The following is a 16,514-nucleotide window of genomic DNA, read 5'->3' on the forward strand; positions in this document are numbered from 1 at the left end:
TTTTGAAGTATACTTTTCTTGAATTCATCTATTGTTGACAATTTCTTAGACCTTTTAGCCTTTTGCTTCCTCTCAATCTCTGTGCTTTTGCCTTCCTTATACACAAATGTTTAAAGATTTTAAGATGATTGTCTCTGGCAAAGCTGTCCAGACAATTTTACTGTTACTCCCAGGTTTGATGAAGTCTTAGTACTGGTTAACCTAATCAGAACATGAATATATTTACACAACACAAATCAAGACATAGGATAAATTTTTATTGAGCCTTTTAGTTTACAACATGAGGTAAAAGGCAAGTCAGTTCTTTTTAAGTGATATTCTACACAGCTGTAGTAAAATATTTTAAACTTCAAGGATTTATAATGGATTACATTTCTTAGAAGTTGGGGTCAAGTAAACAAGTTCTAACTTAACTTCTTGAATTTTCCAGTTGACTCTTCCCTTAAAGTAGTAACCAGTTCTAATTAGACACCTACGTTTCTTCAAGGCCGTGTTTTATTGTTGCTGATGTCTTTACTATTTCAGTCAATATCCACTAATTCCACTTCAAAAATAAGTTTTGCATTTGGTGGAATTCTGTTGAAGAAGTCAAGGTAAATTTGATAAAACTTGCCTCTCCCCTCATTCCCCTTAGTGTAAATTAGAATTATGGGACTTCTCTGGTGGTGCAGTGCTTAAGAATCCGCCTGCCAATGCAGGGGACACGGGTTGGAGCCCTGGTCTGGGAAGATCCCACATGCTGTGGAGCAACTACGCCTGTGCACCACAACTACTGAGCCTGTGCTCTAGAGCCAGCGAGCCACAAATGCTGAGCCCATGCACCACAACTACTGGAGCCCATGCCCTAGAGCCCACCACAACGAACAGTAGCCCCTGCTTGCCGCAACTTGAGAAAGCCCACGCACAGCAACAAAGACCCAATGCAGCCAAAAATAAATTGATAAAAATAAATAGAATTATGTATATTGGATACTAGTAATTAACTCCAAAGGGAGGGCTTTATAGTTGACTCAGGGGCTAGTACATAGGAACCTAGAGGTTCCTAAAAGTATTTTTGTGAATGGAAGTCATAACCTGTCAGTAAAGGCTGACTAGATAAATTCAGTTTGAACTAGGATCTTCCTTACCTGGATGCCTCTCTAATACTGCCAAGTTGGCCACTACTTGATGAAGACTGCTGCTCAGTACGCCCCACCCCTGCCCCAAGTGATTTCAATCTAGCTGATTGTATAAGTTACATTAAATCAAAGTTCATTTGAGGTAGTACCTGGTATTTGCTGTGAATTTTCAGATGTTGAATTCAGAGAACAGTGATTTTTATCTGGTCTTGAGGTACTTCACGAGAGGGAGCTGCAGTTGGCCACAGGATTTTGATAGGCTGTGAAGAAGGCTATTATATTCCCAAGTAACTGTAATTGATAAGACTACAAAGGACTTCCAATTTTTTTATCCCCAAACTTACTCTAACTGGTCCAACTAGTCCACTGGGAATGGAACCAACAACTAAACTACCTTCCTACTTAGCTATGACTGTTCTGGTTGTAACAGACTGGAGTCATGGCTCTTTTTTTTTAACGTTCACAAATTGGGCCTATCAGAAAAGTACTGTCACTAGTTGTAATCACAAATGCATACACTATGATGTTGGACCTGTGGTCTCCTTCATTTCACAACTTGTGATCCCCAACGTGTTCCATTTCTAAGCTTTGAGTACCCAATTAATTGCCTGATATCTCATGGAAGCATAAAATTACCATGAGCCATATCTGAATCCTACAATTTGCTACAGTTGTTCATATTGAGCATATTAACTCCTTTAAATAAACCCTTCAAACATTAATAGTAGCTTTTCAAAGATGGAAACTTAAACCTCAGTTTAGGTCTTGAAAATTAAGAGATTAAATAGGAAGAAGAAAAGACTCCAGCTCAAGTTAGAATACTCTGTAACAGTAGAAAATATTGTGTATATTGGAGGTGTTGACACAAAAGCATCTATATATCAGGAAGACTGGTCTGGACAGGATCTCTGATCTACAAGTTAACCTAGACAGCATTTACGTACCTTCAAGTGATCTTTCTTAGTGATTTTCTTTTAATTACAAAGGAAAAAAGGATACTTGGCATCAGGCTGTCCTTTCTTTCCGTAAGCCCATTCTGGTTCAATCTCCAGTCGAGCCTTTTCTCCTTTACTCATAGTCAAGAGTGCTTCATCCCACTAAAGGCAAAAACATAAAATCAAAACTAATGATACTTTACAAAAGCATGCAAAGCCAGAAGAAAGGCAAGATTACATACAAAGCATTCTGTTACAGGATTTCATGTCCTAAGGTAATGTCCTTGGGTGAGAGTCTCTAAATCTGTCCTTTATTTCCTCAATGAAAAAAGTTAAGGACACATTAAACAATTTTCTAGTGTAAGTACTTGAACTTTTCAAAATGATATAATGTCATTTTGTACAAATTTGGATCTTAAAGCCAAATTACCAAAAACAATATGATGCAAGGATACAGAATATATTACTAGTATCATATACTCTGTTGAAATGTAACAATTACATAAAGGTCAAATGATAGATCTGTCACATACTGGAAATTAAGAGTATGGTTGACTAGAACAAATTTACCAGTAAACATTTTAGTTACAGAAACAAAAATAGCTCAACCTGATAAATCAACTTGGTATAATCAGATAGTAGTTAAAAGTAATTTTCAACTAAACCTTTAGTTTCAAGATGTTTTATATTCTACTTTGGGCTCTGGATACGATTGAACAATATTTTAGGTCTTACCACAGTACAAAGAATAACACATTTAGGGTTCTCATAACTGCATTTATTTATTTATTTTTTTTTTGCGGTATGCGGGCCTCTCACTGTTGTGGCCTCTCCCGTTGCGGAGCACAGGCTCCGGATGCGCAGGCCCAGCGGCCATGGCTCACGGGCCCAGCCGCTCCGCGGCATATGGGATCCTCCCAGACCGGGGCACGAACCCGTATCCCCTGCATCGGCAGGCGGACTCTCAACCACTGCGCCACCAGGGAGGCCCGTCTCATAACTGCATTTAAATAGGCATTTTGGTTATTAATATTTGATGTCCTGCTCTTTCATCTCCTTTTGTACTGTACACTGCAATGGTCAGTGCAGCTCAAGCCTAACTTCCCCTTTTTTCAGAGTTTCCTTCTGTTATCTCTCACATGTAAGGGTGGGTAAAGGCATACTTACATTTGAAAGATATTTTTGGTGTTTGAGCCAAATTGTGAGGTGAGAGGGCCACAGGAAAGACTCCTAGAAGTTTCTATCAGTACTTCAGTGGAACAGATATTTTACCTTTCTGAATCATGTATAAGCGGTACAACAGCTATCTAACATAAGAATCAAATTTAGAAAGCCAAACATTCTGGCAATTACAAAGAAAAAATAATAAAAGGGGCAGGCATGGAAGGAAATAATATTTGAGTCTCTATTATGTGCTTTAAGTTATACCTATTTAATCTTTTTTTTTTTAATTTATTTTTGGTTGCATTGGGTCTTTGTTGCTGTGCGCGGGCATTCTCTCTAGTTGCGGCGAGCAGGGGCTACTCTTTGTTGCGGAGTGGGGGCTTTTCATTGCGGAGGCTTCTCGTGCAGCACGGGCTCTAGGCACGCAGCCTTCAGTAGTTGTGGCACACGGGCTCAGTAGTTGTGGCGCATGGGCTTAGTTGCTCCACGGCACGTGGGATCTTCCCGGACCAGGGCTCAAACCCTTGTCCCCTGCATTGGCAGGCGGGTTCTTAACCATTGTGCCACCAGGGAAGCCCCCCACTTAAATCTTTTAGCAACCTTGAGATAGGCTGTACTGTCTGAGACCCAGAGAATATAATTTGTGCCAGATCAGTTAGCAATGACAGCACTTGATTTGTGAGACTTGAAAGAATGTTTTCATCTTATTCTCAAACCTAATTCTTTATGTTACCATACCACAAGTAGCGTGTGCCAGAATATCTACTGGTTCTTGGCCAGTTTTTACTTACTCCTCTGATAACTTTGCCTATCCCAACCTTAAAACTTAAAGGCTTGGCATTTTTCTTCTTCTTCGAACCTGTAAAACAGATTTTCTTTATAATTAATAATGAAGTTAAGTTCCAATTGAAAAACACAGTGATTTAAGTCTTTAAATTGATTTCAGAACTTACCATGCTATGCATCTGAAAAGAAATAAAAATTCAGAAAGCCAAGTAATTCATCAAGAAAATTTTGGATGTAAAAATAATTATGGTCTAAAGGAGGGAGACGGAAAGGACCTATATTTACACCATTAAAGTAACACTATTCTGCCTTTTATATTAAAATACAAAAGCCTGAATTTGGGGCATTAACAAAGTTTAGACTAAGCTGCTTTATTTTTTGCTTTTCAGTGACCAAAAGGTCTTCATTTACACCCAGCCAAGTAGTGAACTGAAAACCTTTTACAAGTAAATCACAGGTGTAAAAGACTTCTGGAAAAAAAATGACAGCCAAGAAAAAGGTACTGCCAACACAAATATTTGGCATGCCCTAAAGCCAAAGAGATAAGATTACATTTAGACTTACTCGTTTGAATATTAGTATCAAAAACAGTCCCATCCTGTAGTGTTCCTGTATACCAGCAGTGAACAATATCTCCCTTTTTGGGAAAGTTGGTTTTATCTCCTTTTTTAAGAACAGATTTTGTATATTTTGGTGGACCCTAGAAACAAAAACAACACACACATAGAGTTGTTAATTCATGTCCTTTTTTTAGAAGGATGACAAAGAGAATACTTAATACAGCCAACTGTGACCTAAGTCCAGTCACAAGAATTTCACAGATTTGGTAACAAACTATTTTGCCTCTGGTTCACCACTGAGTTAAAAAACTCACTATCTCATTTCAAGTCTGTGATGAGAATATTAGTAACTAGCACACCTATAATTTCAAATAACTTCCAGCTTCTTTGGAAACCAGTGTTCTTTTGACAAGATTAATTATTCATCAAACCATAAAATGAATCCAGTTATTTTCCAAGGTTAGAAATATCGTTACATTTTAATTCCTATAAAATTATAAGGCACTACTAAATCATTGTGACGTCTTTTCAAAGATTTGAGTTGTGTTAGCACCAATAATTGGTATTACTAAATATTTGAATTATATCCAATTAGAATAAATACAAGTAATATTGCATCTGTTCCTGGACTTGAATTGAAAATAAGTTCACACAGTGAATGGAATTATCTATAGAAATTACCATAAGTGGCATATTTCCTAGAACAAAGGATTATCAGGGTCTTTTTTTTTTTTAAAAGCTAAGGGTTAATCTAATCATTAGTGAGGAATCTATGAGAGGAAAGCAATTTCTTAGGCAAACTTAAGAATATATAGAATTTTATACTACAGAATATTCCAAATGTTTTACAGAAACTAACTCTCCCTTATGAGGTAGGTACTATTATTATCCCTGTTTTACAGATAAGGAAACAAAAGGATAGGGTGGATAAGTAACTTGCTTAAGGTCCTAGAGCTCCAAAGTGGCTGTGTAGGATTGGAAACCAGGCAGCCTGGTTATAAAGCGCAAGCTCTTAACCACTTTACTACCTCTCAAGCACATACGGAATGTCAGGTATTAATACTAGTCATTTTGTTATGTCCATTCATTTAACCATACAGCAACCTGGCAGTTCTTTCCCCATCTTTTATAGAGAAAGTAGTGAGGCCTGGATAGTGTATGAAGCCCTATCCAATTCAGAGTCTTAAGGATTAGAACTTTCAGCTAAAGCTAGGCTGCCTCCCTAAGTCAAAAGAAAGTCACATCTATAGCTTGAATACAAAGTGTATTACAAAAGTAAGCATTAACTTTCTTCCTGACCCATTCCAAGCTTGTTTCAGTGAGACGTTACTTTAGGAGTCTACTGCTAGCAGTGTAAACTGGTGCCATCTCTTTGGAATGCGATTTTAAAATGTTAAAAGTATGATAATTCTCTTTATACAAATACATACTCAAGAGGTAATTTGAAACTTAGGAAAAAATCTTTATGCAGTTATTCCATATACTATTATACATAATGGCAAAATAAAACCACACACTTATGATAATATAATAGTTTTGAGTAACGTGGAAAAATTCTTATAAGATTACAAGAAAAATCAGTAGAAAGTTCTACAGTAAAATCTCAACTATTTCAATAAATATACACAGAAAATATTCAAAAATATTCTGAAATGTTAAACATTCATTTCTAGGTGTTGGAATTATGTTTTCTCTATCCTTTTCTGTGATATCAGAAAAACAAATGATTTTTAAGGAATATAGTTGACTTGACAAAAACTGTTAACATATATCCCAAATTTGAAAATAATTTTAAAACATTTAAAAGCCACAAAATGAGGATGACAGTATACGTATATTATGTGAGAATATCAGAATACCAAGACTTTATTAAAGAAATTACAGGTAACTATTGAGTGGATAAGGTACGATTAGCAAATAATAGCCACATTTTAAAACTTAATGTCGGGCTTCCCTGGTGGCGCAGTGGTTGAGAATCTTCCTGCCAATGCAGGGGACACGGGTTCGAGCCCTGGTCTGTGAAGATCCCACATGCCGCGAAGCAACTAAGCCCGTGCGCCACAGCTACTGAGCCTGCGCGTCTGGAGCCTGTGCTCCGCAACGAGAAGGCCGTGACAGTGAGAGGCCCGCGCACCGTGATGAAGAGTGGCCCCTGCTCGCCGCAACTAGAGAAAGCCCTTGCACAGAAACGAAGACCCAACACAGCCAAAAATAAATAATTAAAAAACAAAAACAATGTCATTCCATTATTTTCCCATTTGTTGTACCACGTTGCTTGGGCATGTTGTGTTACCTACATTAGAGGTTCTAGTATAATGCAAACAATAAATTGGTGGCTAATCTCATCAGTCTTAACAGTGAAGGCGCAATCTGCCTACTTGGGGCCTCAATTTCAGTGTTTCACAAAGTGTCTTTTATGGATCACCCATTCCTTGGCATTGTTAGAAGAAAAGGGCCTAATATAATTAAGTTTGGGAAATACTGCATTCAAGTTAAATATGCCTCCTTTGCATAACTTCTCAAAGCTAATTATGCATTAGCTAATATACACTGTGAATCTTCAAGTAGGAGACACAAGGTACAGCTTTTGATGACACATGAAAACAACCTGGAACTTCTGGGACCTATAAAACACACTTTGTAAAATGGTGGATCTCATTTTGGGTTTCATTTCAAGAACCTGATTGCTTCATGGTGGGAGGTCAGATCAGTCCCAAGCTATCCTGGAGTTAATGTGCTTGAATGGACCTGGCTTTTAGGTAATTTCCTGGCTTTGCAGCAATTTCTTAGTCCAGAGTGAGGAAAAGAACTACATTCTTGAGACTGAGTCTGAGCTAGAAACTTCTAGACAGAGATAAAGGAACTTTGGAGAGTAATCATCATAGCTGCAATTAACTAGATCACGGCATTGCCTCTAAAAATGAGAGTACAGCTGACCCTTGTACACTTTGGGTGTTAGGGGTGCCAACCCTTCCTGCAGTCCAAAATCCATGTATAACTTATAGTTGGCCCTCCCTTTACATGATTCCTCTGTATCCGTGGTTCTGCGCCCGCTGATGCAACCAACTAAGGATTGAGGGTCATGGAGTACTGCAGTATTTACTACTGGAAAAAATCTGCATATTATAAAGGACCTATGCAGTTCAAACCCATGTTTTTCAACGGTCAACTGTATATTACATAATTATTCTTAATTCAAGAAATATTTGAGCATGTTCTATATGTCAGGAACTAGAGATACACAGCTGAGCTGGCAGACATGGTTCTGGCCCTCCCTCTAACAGAGAATATAGGTGTGTGTTAGGAGACCTAAATAGGAAGCACAGGGTGCCAACATGAGAAGGACACAGTGACGTACTCCAGTATAGGCTATAGGCTGGGAGAGGGTTCTCTGAAGTAATGTTTACACTGTATCTTGAAGGACAAAAGAAGGTCACTCAGGTGGTAGGGGAAGGTTTACAACAGAGAATAGCATTTTCATAGCAGGGAAGAGCATGAAAATAGTACAGTCTGCAAGGTAAGAAAGAAAAGAGAATGGTATGAGACGAGGCTGGAAAGACATATAACACATGTTAAAGAGTCTGGGTTTTTATCTTTAGGTCACTGAGCAGCCAATTACCAGTTTTAAACGAAGAAGTTACAAAATCAGATTTGTGTTCTAAACAGATCAGTTTGACCTAGTTGAGGAATGGATAGGGAATCAAAAGTAGAAGTGGGGAGACTTGATAGGAAGAGGTTAGTATAGTAGTCCAGGTCTATGCTGGGGTGCCAACATTGAGGATGACAAAAGATGAGCAGTTTTGTGATATATTTATGCAGAATCAACAGACTTTGGTGATGATTATATGTAAAGAAGTTATGAGGATGAATCTCAAGTGTTTGGCTTGAGTACTTTTACAGTCATTTCTGACGTCTGAGTGTGAGTTCCTGACTTAACTTATACTTTCTCTCCTGTCCAATATTCATTCATACTTGAAAACTTTCCTCAACACTATTTAATACATAATAGGTAATAAATATATTGACTATGACTGATTTATTTAAAGTCCAGTAAGAGCTATTAGACAAGGTTCTCTGCATTAAGATGAATAAGGTAGAGGTAAATAATATAGATAACCATGTGCTACAGAAATTTTTGGCAGTTATGTAAAGTCTGGGATGGTAAAAATTTCAGAGGAAGCAATGAGCCCATGACCTGGGTCTTGAAGGGCACACAGAACTGACAAATAGGGAAGTTGAGAGCAGAGACACACTAAGCAAGAAATTAAAGTATGGACAGTTTAGTAGACAATGGGCAGACATTTGTGACCGAAGAAGACTATTTCTATAGAAGTAGTAAATATGGAGCTGGGCAGGGGCCAGATATTGGAAGGTTTTGAATGCCAAAAATGCAATCCAATAGAAAAACAATGAGTCACAAATGTAATTTTAAGTTGTCTAATTGCTGCATTGATATCATTTCAACATGTAATCAATATAAAAATGTTGAGAGGGCCTCCCTGGTGGCGCAGTGGTTGAGAGTCCGCCTGCCGATGCAGGGGATACGGGTTCGTGCCCCGGTCTGGGAGGATCCCATATGCCGCGGAGCGGCTGGGCCCGTGAGCCATGGCCGCTGAGCCTGCGCGTCCGGAGCCTGTGCTCCGCAACGGGAGAGGCCACAACAGTGAGAGGCCCGCGTACCGAAAAAAAAAAAAAAAAAAAAAAAAAAAAATGTTGAGATATTTTACATTTAAGAAAATCATATTAAAACTTTGAAACTGCTTATTTTATACTTAAGGCACATTTTAATTCGGAGTGGCCACAAAGTGCTCAGCAGCCACGTATGGCTAGTGACTACTGTATTGGACAGTGCAGCTCTAGACAGTATAGAGTTACTGAAGATTTTTCAGTAGGGTGTGGTTTGCAAAATATTTTAGAAAACTTACTAGAACAGCCATTTTGGGGCTGAATGATGATGAAAGAGAATGAAGGCAGATTAGTGACTTTTCCCACACTCCAGGTCTGAAGCCTTGGAATGCTTGAGAATCAAAAAGGAATGGATGAAGATGTGAAAAAGAAGATGTTTGAGAGCCTTAGATCTGAGGGAGACATGAAAAGGAAAAAGAAAACCAAAGATCAGAGAACTTATAAACTGGGAAGAAGAGAATGGTTACAACTATGTATTTAATATTTTGGTAAAATAGAACACAAAGGTATATAATGAGAAAGGAATAAGAGAAGGTTGAGAACTTCTGGAAAAATGTCAAGTAGTTTATGTGGATGGGGAATTGAGTGAGGGATAGTATGAAAGCTGCTGAGTAGCAGTGAAACTAGAAACCATGCTTGTCTGATATTAAGCATTAATTTATACAAAGCCCAGTAAAAAGTTTGATGATTATTTTTCTTCACAATACTTGCTCTGCAGTCCTGAAGCATGAACAGAGAAAGCAGACAGCAAAGTACTGGTCAAGAAGTTACGGAATCTAGGCAGGAAGACAATGAGTACATAAAAAAGAGGGCTCACACTGACCAGTTAAGTGAAATGAAAAGAGGTCTTAAAGAAAAGGATATAGTTTAGGACTCTCACGAAATCTCTCTAAACTGCCTCCAGCCCTTACAGCTTTTACTTTTATTCGTAATGCTCTTTTTCTCAATCTCTTGATATATTATCTGCTACCTCATACGTCCCTTACTCTAATTTTCTGGAATACTCTTTCTGGAAGATAAACTATGATGCCAACTGCTTTTGTAACCCTTCTAATAATTATTATACCTCTATTTACCTTAGTAGCTGCTCAGTATTTGCCCAGTATATAAAACATTTCTCAAATTATTATTATTATTGTCACTAACACTGCTAGGAATGAGTAAGCTTAGTTGTTAGCAAGATATTATCAAAAGTGTCAAGATAATAATCAATTTAGCTCTACTGAGGCTTTTCAAAGAGCTGTCTTTAGCTCTACTAGGGCTGTCCATTTACAGAAATAGTTTGTTTTTTTTTTAATGGAGACACTGATGGAAAAATGTTTTATTTTTTGAATTTTATTTCATTTATTTTTTTATACAGCAGGTTCTTATTAGTTATCCATTTTATACATATTAGTGTATGTATGTCAATCCCAATCTCCCAATTTCAGAAATAGTTTTATCTGGCTCTTCAAACCTTGGTACCAAAATATAAAACCTGGGTTGGGAAAGATGAGACAGATGAACCCACACCCTGCAGCCAGGCCCGAATTAACTATTTATATTGCCTAGGATACCATGTACATCAGAAAAAGCTAAAAATAATCAAAAGGAAGTTTCTTTCACTCATTCCAACTTGCTAAAGAAGAGGCCCTTAAAATAGCTTTGAAAGCTCAGAAGTTCTGGCCAGACATAGAGGCAATATAAAATACAAAGCTAGGGCTTCCCTGGTGGCACAGTGGTTAAGAATCCGCCTGCCAAGGCAGGGGACACGGGTTCGAGCCCTGATCTGGGAAGATCCCGCATCCCGTGGAGCAACTAAGCCCGTACACCACAACTACTGAGCCTGCGCTCCAGAGCCCACAAGCCACAACTACTGAGCCCACGTGCCGAGAGCCCGTGCTCCGTGACAAGAGAAGGCACCGCAATGAGAAGCCCGCGCACCGCAAGGAAGAGTAGCCCCCACTCACCGCAACTAGAGAAAGCCCACGCGCAGCAACGAAGAACCAACGCAGCCAAAAATAAATAAATTGATTGATTAAAACAAACAAACAAACAAACAAAAAAATGTACTGATTTGGCCCTATGAGTGAGAACATATTTAAAAAAAAAATACAAAACTAGAGGTATTTCACAGGAAAGTCTTACCAACTGTAAAGCACTGGTTCTTAGGGTTTTTTTTCCTTATTGAGTACACCCAAGGGAGATAACCCACTCCATATGAGTGTTTGGCTCACTGAAAGTGGCCACCCCTTATTATGAAAAGTCAGTGCTGTAAAGCAAATACTTTTTCTCAAATTCACATGTGAAATCAAGTAAGAATACATTCTATACAAACCTCATCCAGAGTCTCTTCAGACTTGGTTTCTTTGGGTTTATCTTCATTAAGCTTCACATTTTTCACCTGCTCAGACACTTTGCTTATACTTTCAGTACCCTTGAAACGCTGTAAGGAAAATGGTCTAATGTTTATCATATTCATGTCTGGCTAAGAACAAACGAAGAATCTTATATTAAGCATTTTAATCAACAAATTATGAATCTCAAACTATCTCACAAAATAAATTCTGTAATGAGACCCGTAACCTTTAGAAAGACCAATTCAGACTCACAGATATGAAGAGTATTCAATCAATTCCTTAATAAAGATTATCTTTTTTTTTTGTGGAAGGTGGTCATTTCATAGTTAACATATATTGGAGAATTTCTTAAAATTTGCTTTTCTAAAGGCTCAGCCTAGGTCTAACCAAGACTTTAAATTCATTAATGAAATGCAACTTACTTTAGATTTATAACTTTTCAGTGTCCTTAAAAATCTGTTCCCTTTCTAAAGACACAGACCTACTAGAGAATGGACTTGAGGATATGGGGAGGGGGAAGGGCAAGCTGTGACAAAGTGAAAGAGCGGCATGGACATATATACACTACCAAACGTAAGGTAGATAGCTAGTGGGAAGCAGCCGCATAGCACAGGGAGATCAGCTTGGTGCTTTGTGACCGCCTGGAGGGGTGGGATAGGGAGGGTGGGAGGGAGACGCAAAAGGGAGGGGATATGGAAACATATGTATATGTATAACTGATTAAATTTGTTATAAGGCAAAAAATTAAAAAAAAAAAATTTAAATAATTAATGGGAAAAATATTTAAAGGTTCCATGACCTTTAAAAATATTAAACAATTGGACATTAAAACCTCTCAAACTGCAAAAAAAAAAAAAAAAAAAAAAAAATCTGTTCCCTTTCAAAATATCAAAACATCCTGCCATATTACAGATTAGCCATGCTAAATTTGACAGTCCATTTATGATTACAGTTAAGAAAAAGTACAGGTGGAAAAATGTCAACATATTCTGCAAATAAATGCATTTAAAGCTTCTTTTTGGGAATAAAATATCTAAAATGATATTCTGGTAATAAAATGTAACAATACTCACCTTACTTTCAAAAAGATGGTTATAGGCTGTAACCAAATGGTCCTTGTTAGCTGTCTTGGCCACATTTTTAATGTTTCCTAATAACTTATGTTCTGCAAGAAACTATAAAGAAAAAAGCTTGTTAGTCAAAATAATTTCCCTCATGTAAGAAAGGGTCTAAAATTAGAAAATGAACTTTTGAGTTAGAACTTATGTTTTCAATCATACTACTGATAAAAGAAATGAGACATTACATTTTATACTCTACTTCATAACAAAAATAAGATTTAAGGAATATTAAAAAAAACATATTGGGTAATTATAAGAAATACTCAAAGATTAGAACTGTAATATTGCATAGTGGTTACACTGGTGTGTACTAACCCTTTTCCCATCATGGAACTCACGGAAGAGCACACTTACACAGCAAACACATTTTGGTAACTGGGCAAAGCTGCTCCTGGCAGGATGTTACCTGGCCTGTGCCCTGGGAGCCTCCAGCCATGTTGGGTATTTCTATCTTGACATATCTGTAACCCATTCTTGGCACACCCAAAACACTGTTACACAATGCTGGATATATAGTGTTCAAATGTATAGGCTGTGGTGTCAGACCATCTGGGTTAAAATCCTAGCTGTCTGATTTTAGACAAGGGACTAAGCTTTCCTAAAGCCTCAGTTTCTGCATCACGGTGAAAGATTAATAACAGCATCTTATGTCAGAGGCTTCTTATAAGGGTAAATGTAATAAACCATTTCCAGTCACACAGTAAGAACTCAATACATATTACCTATTTGATTAATAAAATAATGTATTTAATAACTCTAACAGTAGAATTCCATTTCTCTCAAATATAAGACTAAACTGTCAGATGAATACCGAAATACTACTACTGAAATATCAAATCATCAAAATCATGTACCTTCATCTCAAAATCATGTACATGTTTTCCTTATTCTTCTTCCTTTTCTACCTTGTGGTCCTTGCTTGATTCCTCATTTTGTTACTTTCCCAAAGTTGTCCTCTGGCATCTTTTAACCTTTCTAACCTTCTAACCTTACAATAAAGCAGTTTTTCTGAAACTATCACTATTGCATTTTTCTCTCTCACTCTTAGAGAGAAATGTTCTAAACGATAAAGGCTCGTGGGAAAGGCTATTTTGAGTAAATAGAAGCAATCAGTTACTTTAGCACTGTTGTGATTTCTTTAGCAAGTTTTCAGAAAGATATCCAAAATATAAACATCTCCATGATATCTTATGATCAATAAAATAGTGATTGTCAAATATAGGTTTACATATGTGAATGAACACTGGAGAATATGCATGTAAAAGATTAGTATATTAGTATTAGTATATTAGTATTTTGACAAGCCAAGTCTCTTGAAATTGTCCAACGTGGGCCAGTTTTACATTAGATTCCACCTTGGGATGATTTGTTTTATAAGAATTTGATGAATATAGTACAGTTTTGAGGCATTACACGTTAATAAATGATATATCTACTCTATTGTTTCAGTGAAATGTGGATTGGCTTCAGAGAAAATAATTCCACTAAAATAGTAAAATGGTATAAAATGGTGTCTCTGAGGCATGGTCTTTCATTTTCACCCTTGTATCCCCAAACACTGAGTACGGTTCTTGCTGTAGATGTTGTATAAGTATTTGCTGATGTCAGAATTATTATTCAGTAGGGAGATTATTGGAAATTAAGTTAAAAATCGTAGATAAACCACATTTAGACCACTGCTATTTCTGATAAGTGGGAGATGCTGCGGGCACACAAACTGTACAGTCGTTCAGCAATTTAAGGAGATATGAATTATATTAATTTCCGAAGGAAAAAAAGCCGTCTGACAAAAATAACTTGTGACTACAGAGAGTGGTTAAGATGGAGACTGTGCTGAAAAATGCAGGGCGTAAAAGTAGGAAGAATGCCAAATAGATTTCTTAGTTTGTTTATAACAATGGGAGACCACTGTACCCGAAATACTCATGTAACTCCCCTAAATATACAGGTGAAAAGGTCATTTAAAGCGTCGATATTTTAAAAGTTAAATAGCGAGACTGTAAAAAAATCACAATTAGTGTTCAGTGTTTGGTAATTGATGAGAAAAGCAAATCGCACAATCGTTCCCACCGAAATCTTCACATCCCTTCTCATTTCCCTAACAGCCCACACTCCCCGCCAGGGATCTATCTCACGCAAGCCTCCAGTCCTCGGGCCCCCGCCTCAACCCCCAAAATCTACTGGGTTCCTTTTTTTCACAGCCTCCACCTCACTGAAGCATCTCAATGAGGTTCTAAATCTGCTACTGCTGCGTGCCCCAAGAGGTAAAGTTGCTCCACCCGCCCAAGTAGGGCCGGCCCGAGGGGCGGGAGCGTGGCTCGGGAGCGCACGCGGGACCTCTCCGGCCCTCCAGGCCACGGGCCGCTGGAGAGCGAGGGCGGGGGCACCGAGGAATACGGAATGTATGGGCATCTACGGGGGGGTGAAGTGTCCCTCAGCCGCACCAGCCCGGCCGCCCCGCTGCCTCCGGTACCGAATCTGAACCGTGATCCTGCAGAAACTTGATAATGTCCTTCTTAGGGAGCTGCTCGCTGCGCAGCTGTTCCACGGTCCAGGCCCGCTGTGGAACGGCCGCCGCCATCTTCCCCCGCTGCCTACGCTTTACTGAGCCAGCCCGCCTGGGTTCGGCATCGCCCCGCCCCAGAGGCGTGGCGCGGACCCTGCTCGGAGCTCGAGGGGGCGGTGTCACGGCGCTACCCGGCAGGATTGGGGCCAGTGTTTGAGTGACGTCAAGGCTGTGCTCCGCGGGCCTCTTTGTTGAGTCCGGGGTAAAACCGGCCGATGTGGCCCCGGCAGCTGACTACGCAGAAAGCCTCAAGGTGTCAGCTGCTCTTAATTGGAACCCTTGTGAGGCGACGACCTCCGATGGTAGTGATTGTTTACCAGCCATTACCCACACTTGTTTATTACCGACAAGCTGCTATGCATTTAAAGTCTTTAATCTGTTTAAAGGAAACAAAAGCATTCAGACATCTAATCTCATTTTATCTAGTTCTAGCCTAAAGATTCACATGTGACTTGGCTCAGTCCTTGTCCATCAGAACAACCTATATTCCACCACTTTCCTTTTAAAACTCACACAAATTAAACTAAAATACAACCGGTTCCCTTCCCCCTCCCAAATACAAACATATGATAAACAGCATGTCTAAAAGCAAGTCCAGACACTTGACCATATAAAACAATGTAAAGTGGCTACACGCAGGATGGCGCTTGCTGATGGTGGCGATGAGGGGGTGACATTATTAGCGGTCCAAACAACCTCATGATGTGTGTGTATTTTTCCTCAATACACGAAGAAACAAATCTACAGAGGTTACTCGAAGTCGCCACTTTTAGAGGGGAGAAGCCGGGAATTGTATACAAGTCTGAGGTAGAATGCTATCTCTAGAGTAGAATAATATCACCCCGACGCTTACTGCTCTATATCATTTATGAAGATGTAATTGGTGGAGCATCAGGACGCCTTGCTTTTTTTCCTTCGGATTTTCCAACGAATATCAGGACCAAACCATTCACTTCCCTTTTAGCAATACAAAATATTAAGATAATGGGTTGTCACTCCTGAAAAAGAGACCTGGCGCTTTGTTTTCTCAGCCTGGATAGAGAAATAAGACACATTATTTAATTTTATCTAAACATGTTTGTTTTTCACCTCATCTTCCGATTTAAAAACATGGCCAACCACAAAGAATAAGGCAAGTTAGACTCTCAATAACGTTAAGTTTAAAAAAATGGGTATCCATTGTTTCTGGACCTCAAGTTTATTTATTGTATTATTTATAAGAGGCATCAATTTCGCAGT

General features: G+C 38.6%; 1 protein-coding gene across 1 annotated transcript; it reads right to left on the minus strand.

Annotated features, from left to right (window-relative positions):
• Positions 1 to 236: 236 nt before the first annotated feature.
• Positions 237 to 15,326, minus strand: FKBP3 (FKBP prolyl isomerase 3). Its single transcript, XM_082619458.1, has 7 exons — positions 15,183 to 15,326; positions 12,662 to 12,763; positions 11,567 to 11,674; positions 4,568 to 4,703; positions 4,009 to 4,076; positions 2,118 to 2,215; positions 237 to 576 (listed from the first exon to the last, which is right to left on the minus strand). The coding sequence occupies exons 1-7, from the start codon at positions 15,288 to 15,290 to the stop codon at positions 522 to 524; spliced, it is 675 nt and encodes a 224-aa protein (XP_082475584.1). The 5' UTR covers positions 15,291 to 15,326; the 3' UTR covers positions 237 to 521.
• Between the last annotated feature and the right edge of the window lie 1,188 nt (positions 15,327 to 16,514).

Source organism: Mesoplodon mirus (assembly GCF_964341445.2).
Source record: "Mesoplodon mirus genome assembly, chromosome: 4".
NCBI classification, from domain to species: Eukaryota; Metazoa; Chordata; class Mammalia; order Artiodactyla; family Ziphiidae; genus Mesoplodon; species Mesoplodon mirus.

Coding starts and splice junctions, on each gene's coding strand:
- FKBP3 (XM_082619458.1), bottom strand. CDS start 15,290: ATGGCGGCGGCCGTTCCACAGCGGGCCTGGACCGTGGAACAGCTGCGC. Junction 4,704..11,566: donor CTGAAGAGACTCTGGATGAG/GTTTGTATAGAA, acceptor TTTTGTTTCTAG/GGTCCACCAAAATATACAAA. Junction 577..2,117: donor AAAGGACAGCCTGATGCCAA/GTATCCTTTTTT, acceptor CTTCTTCAACAG/AATTCCACCAAATGCAAAAC.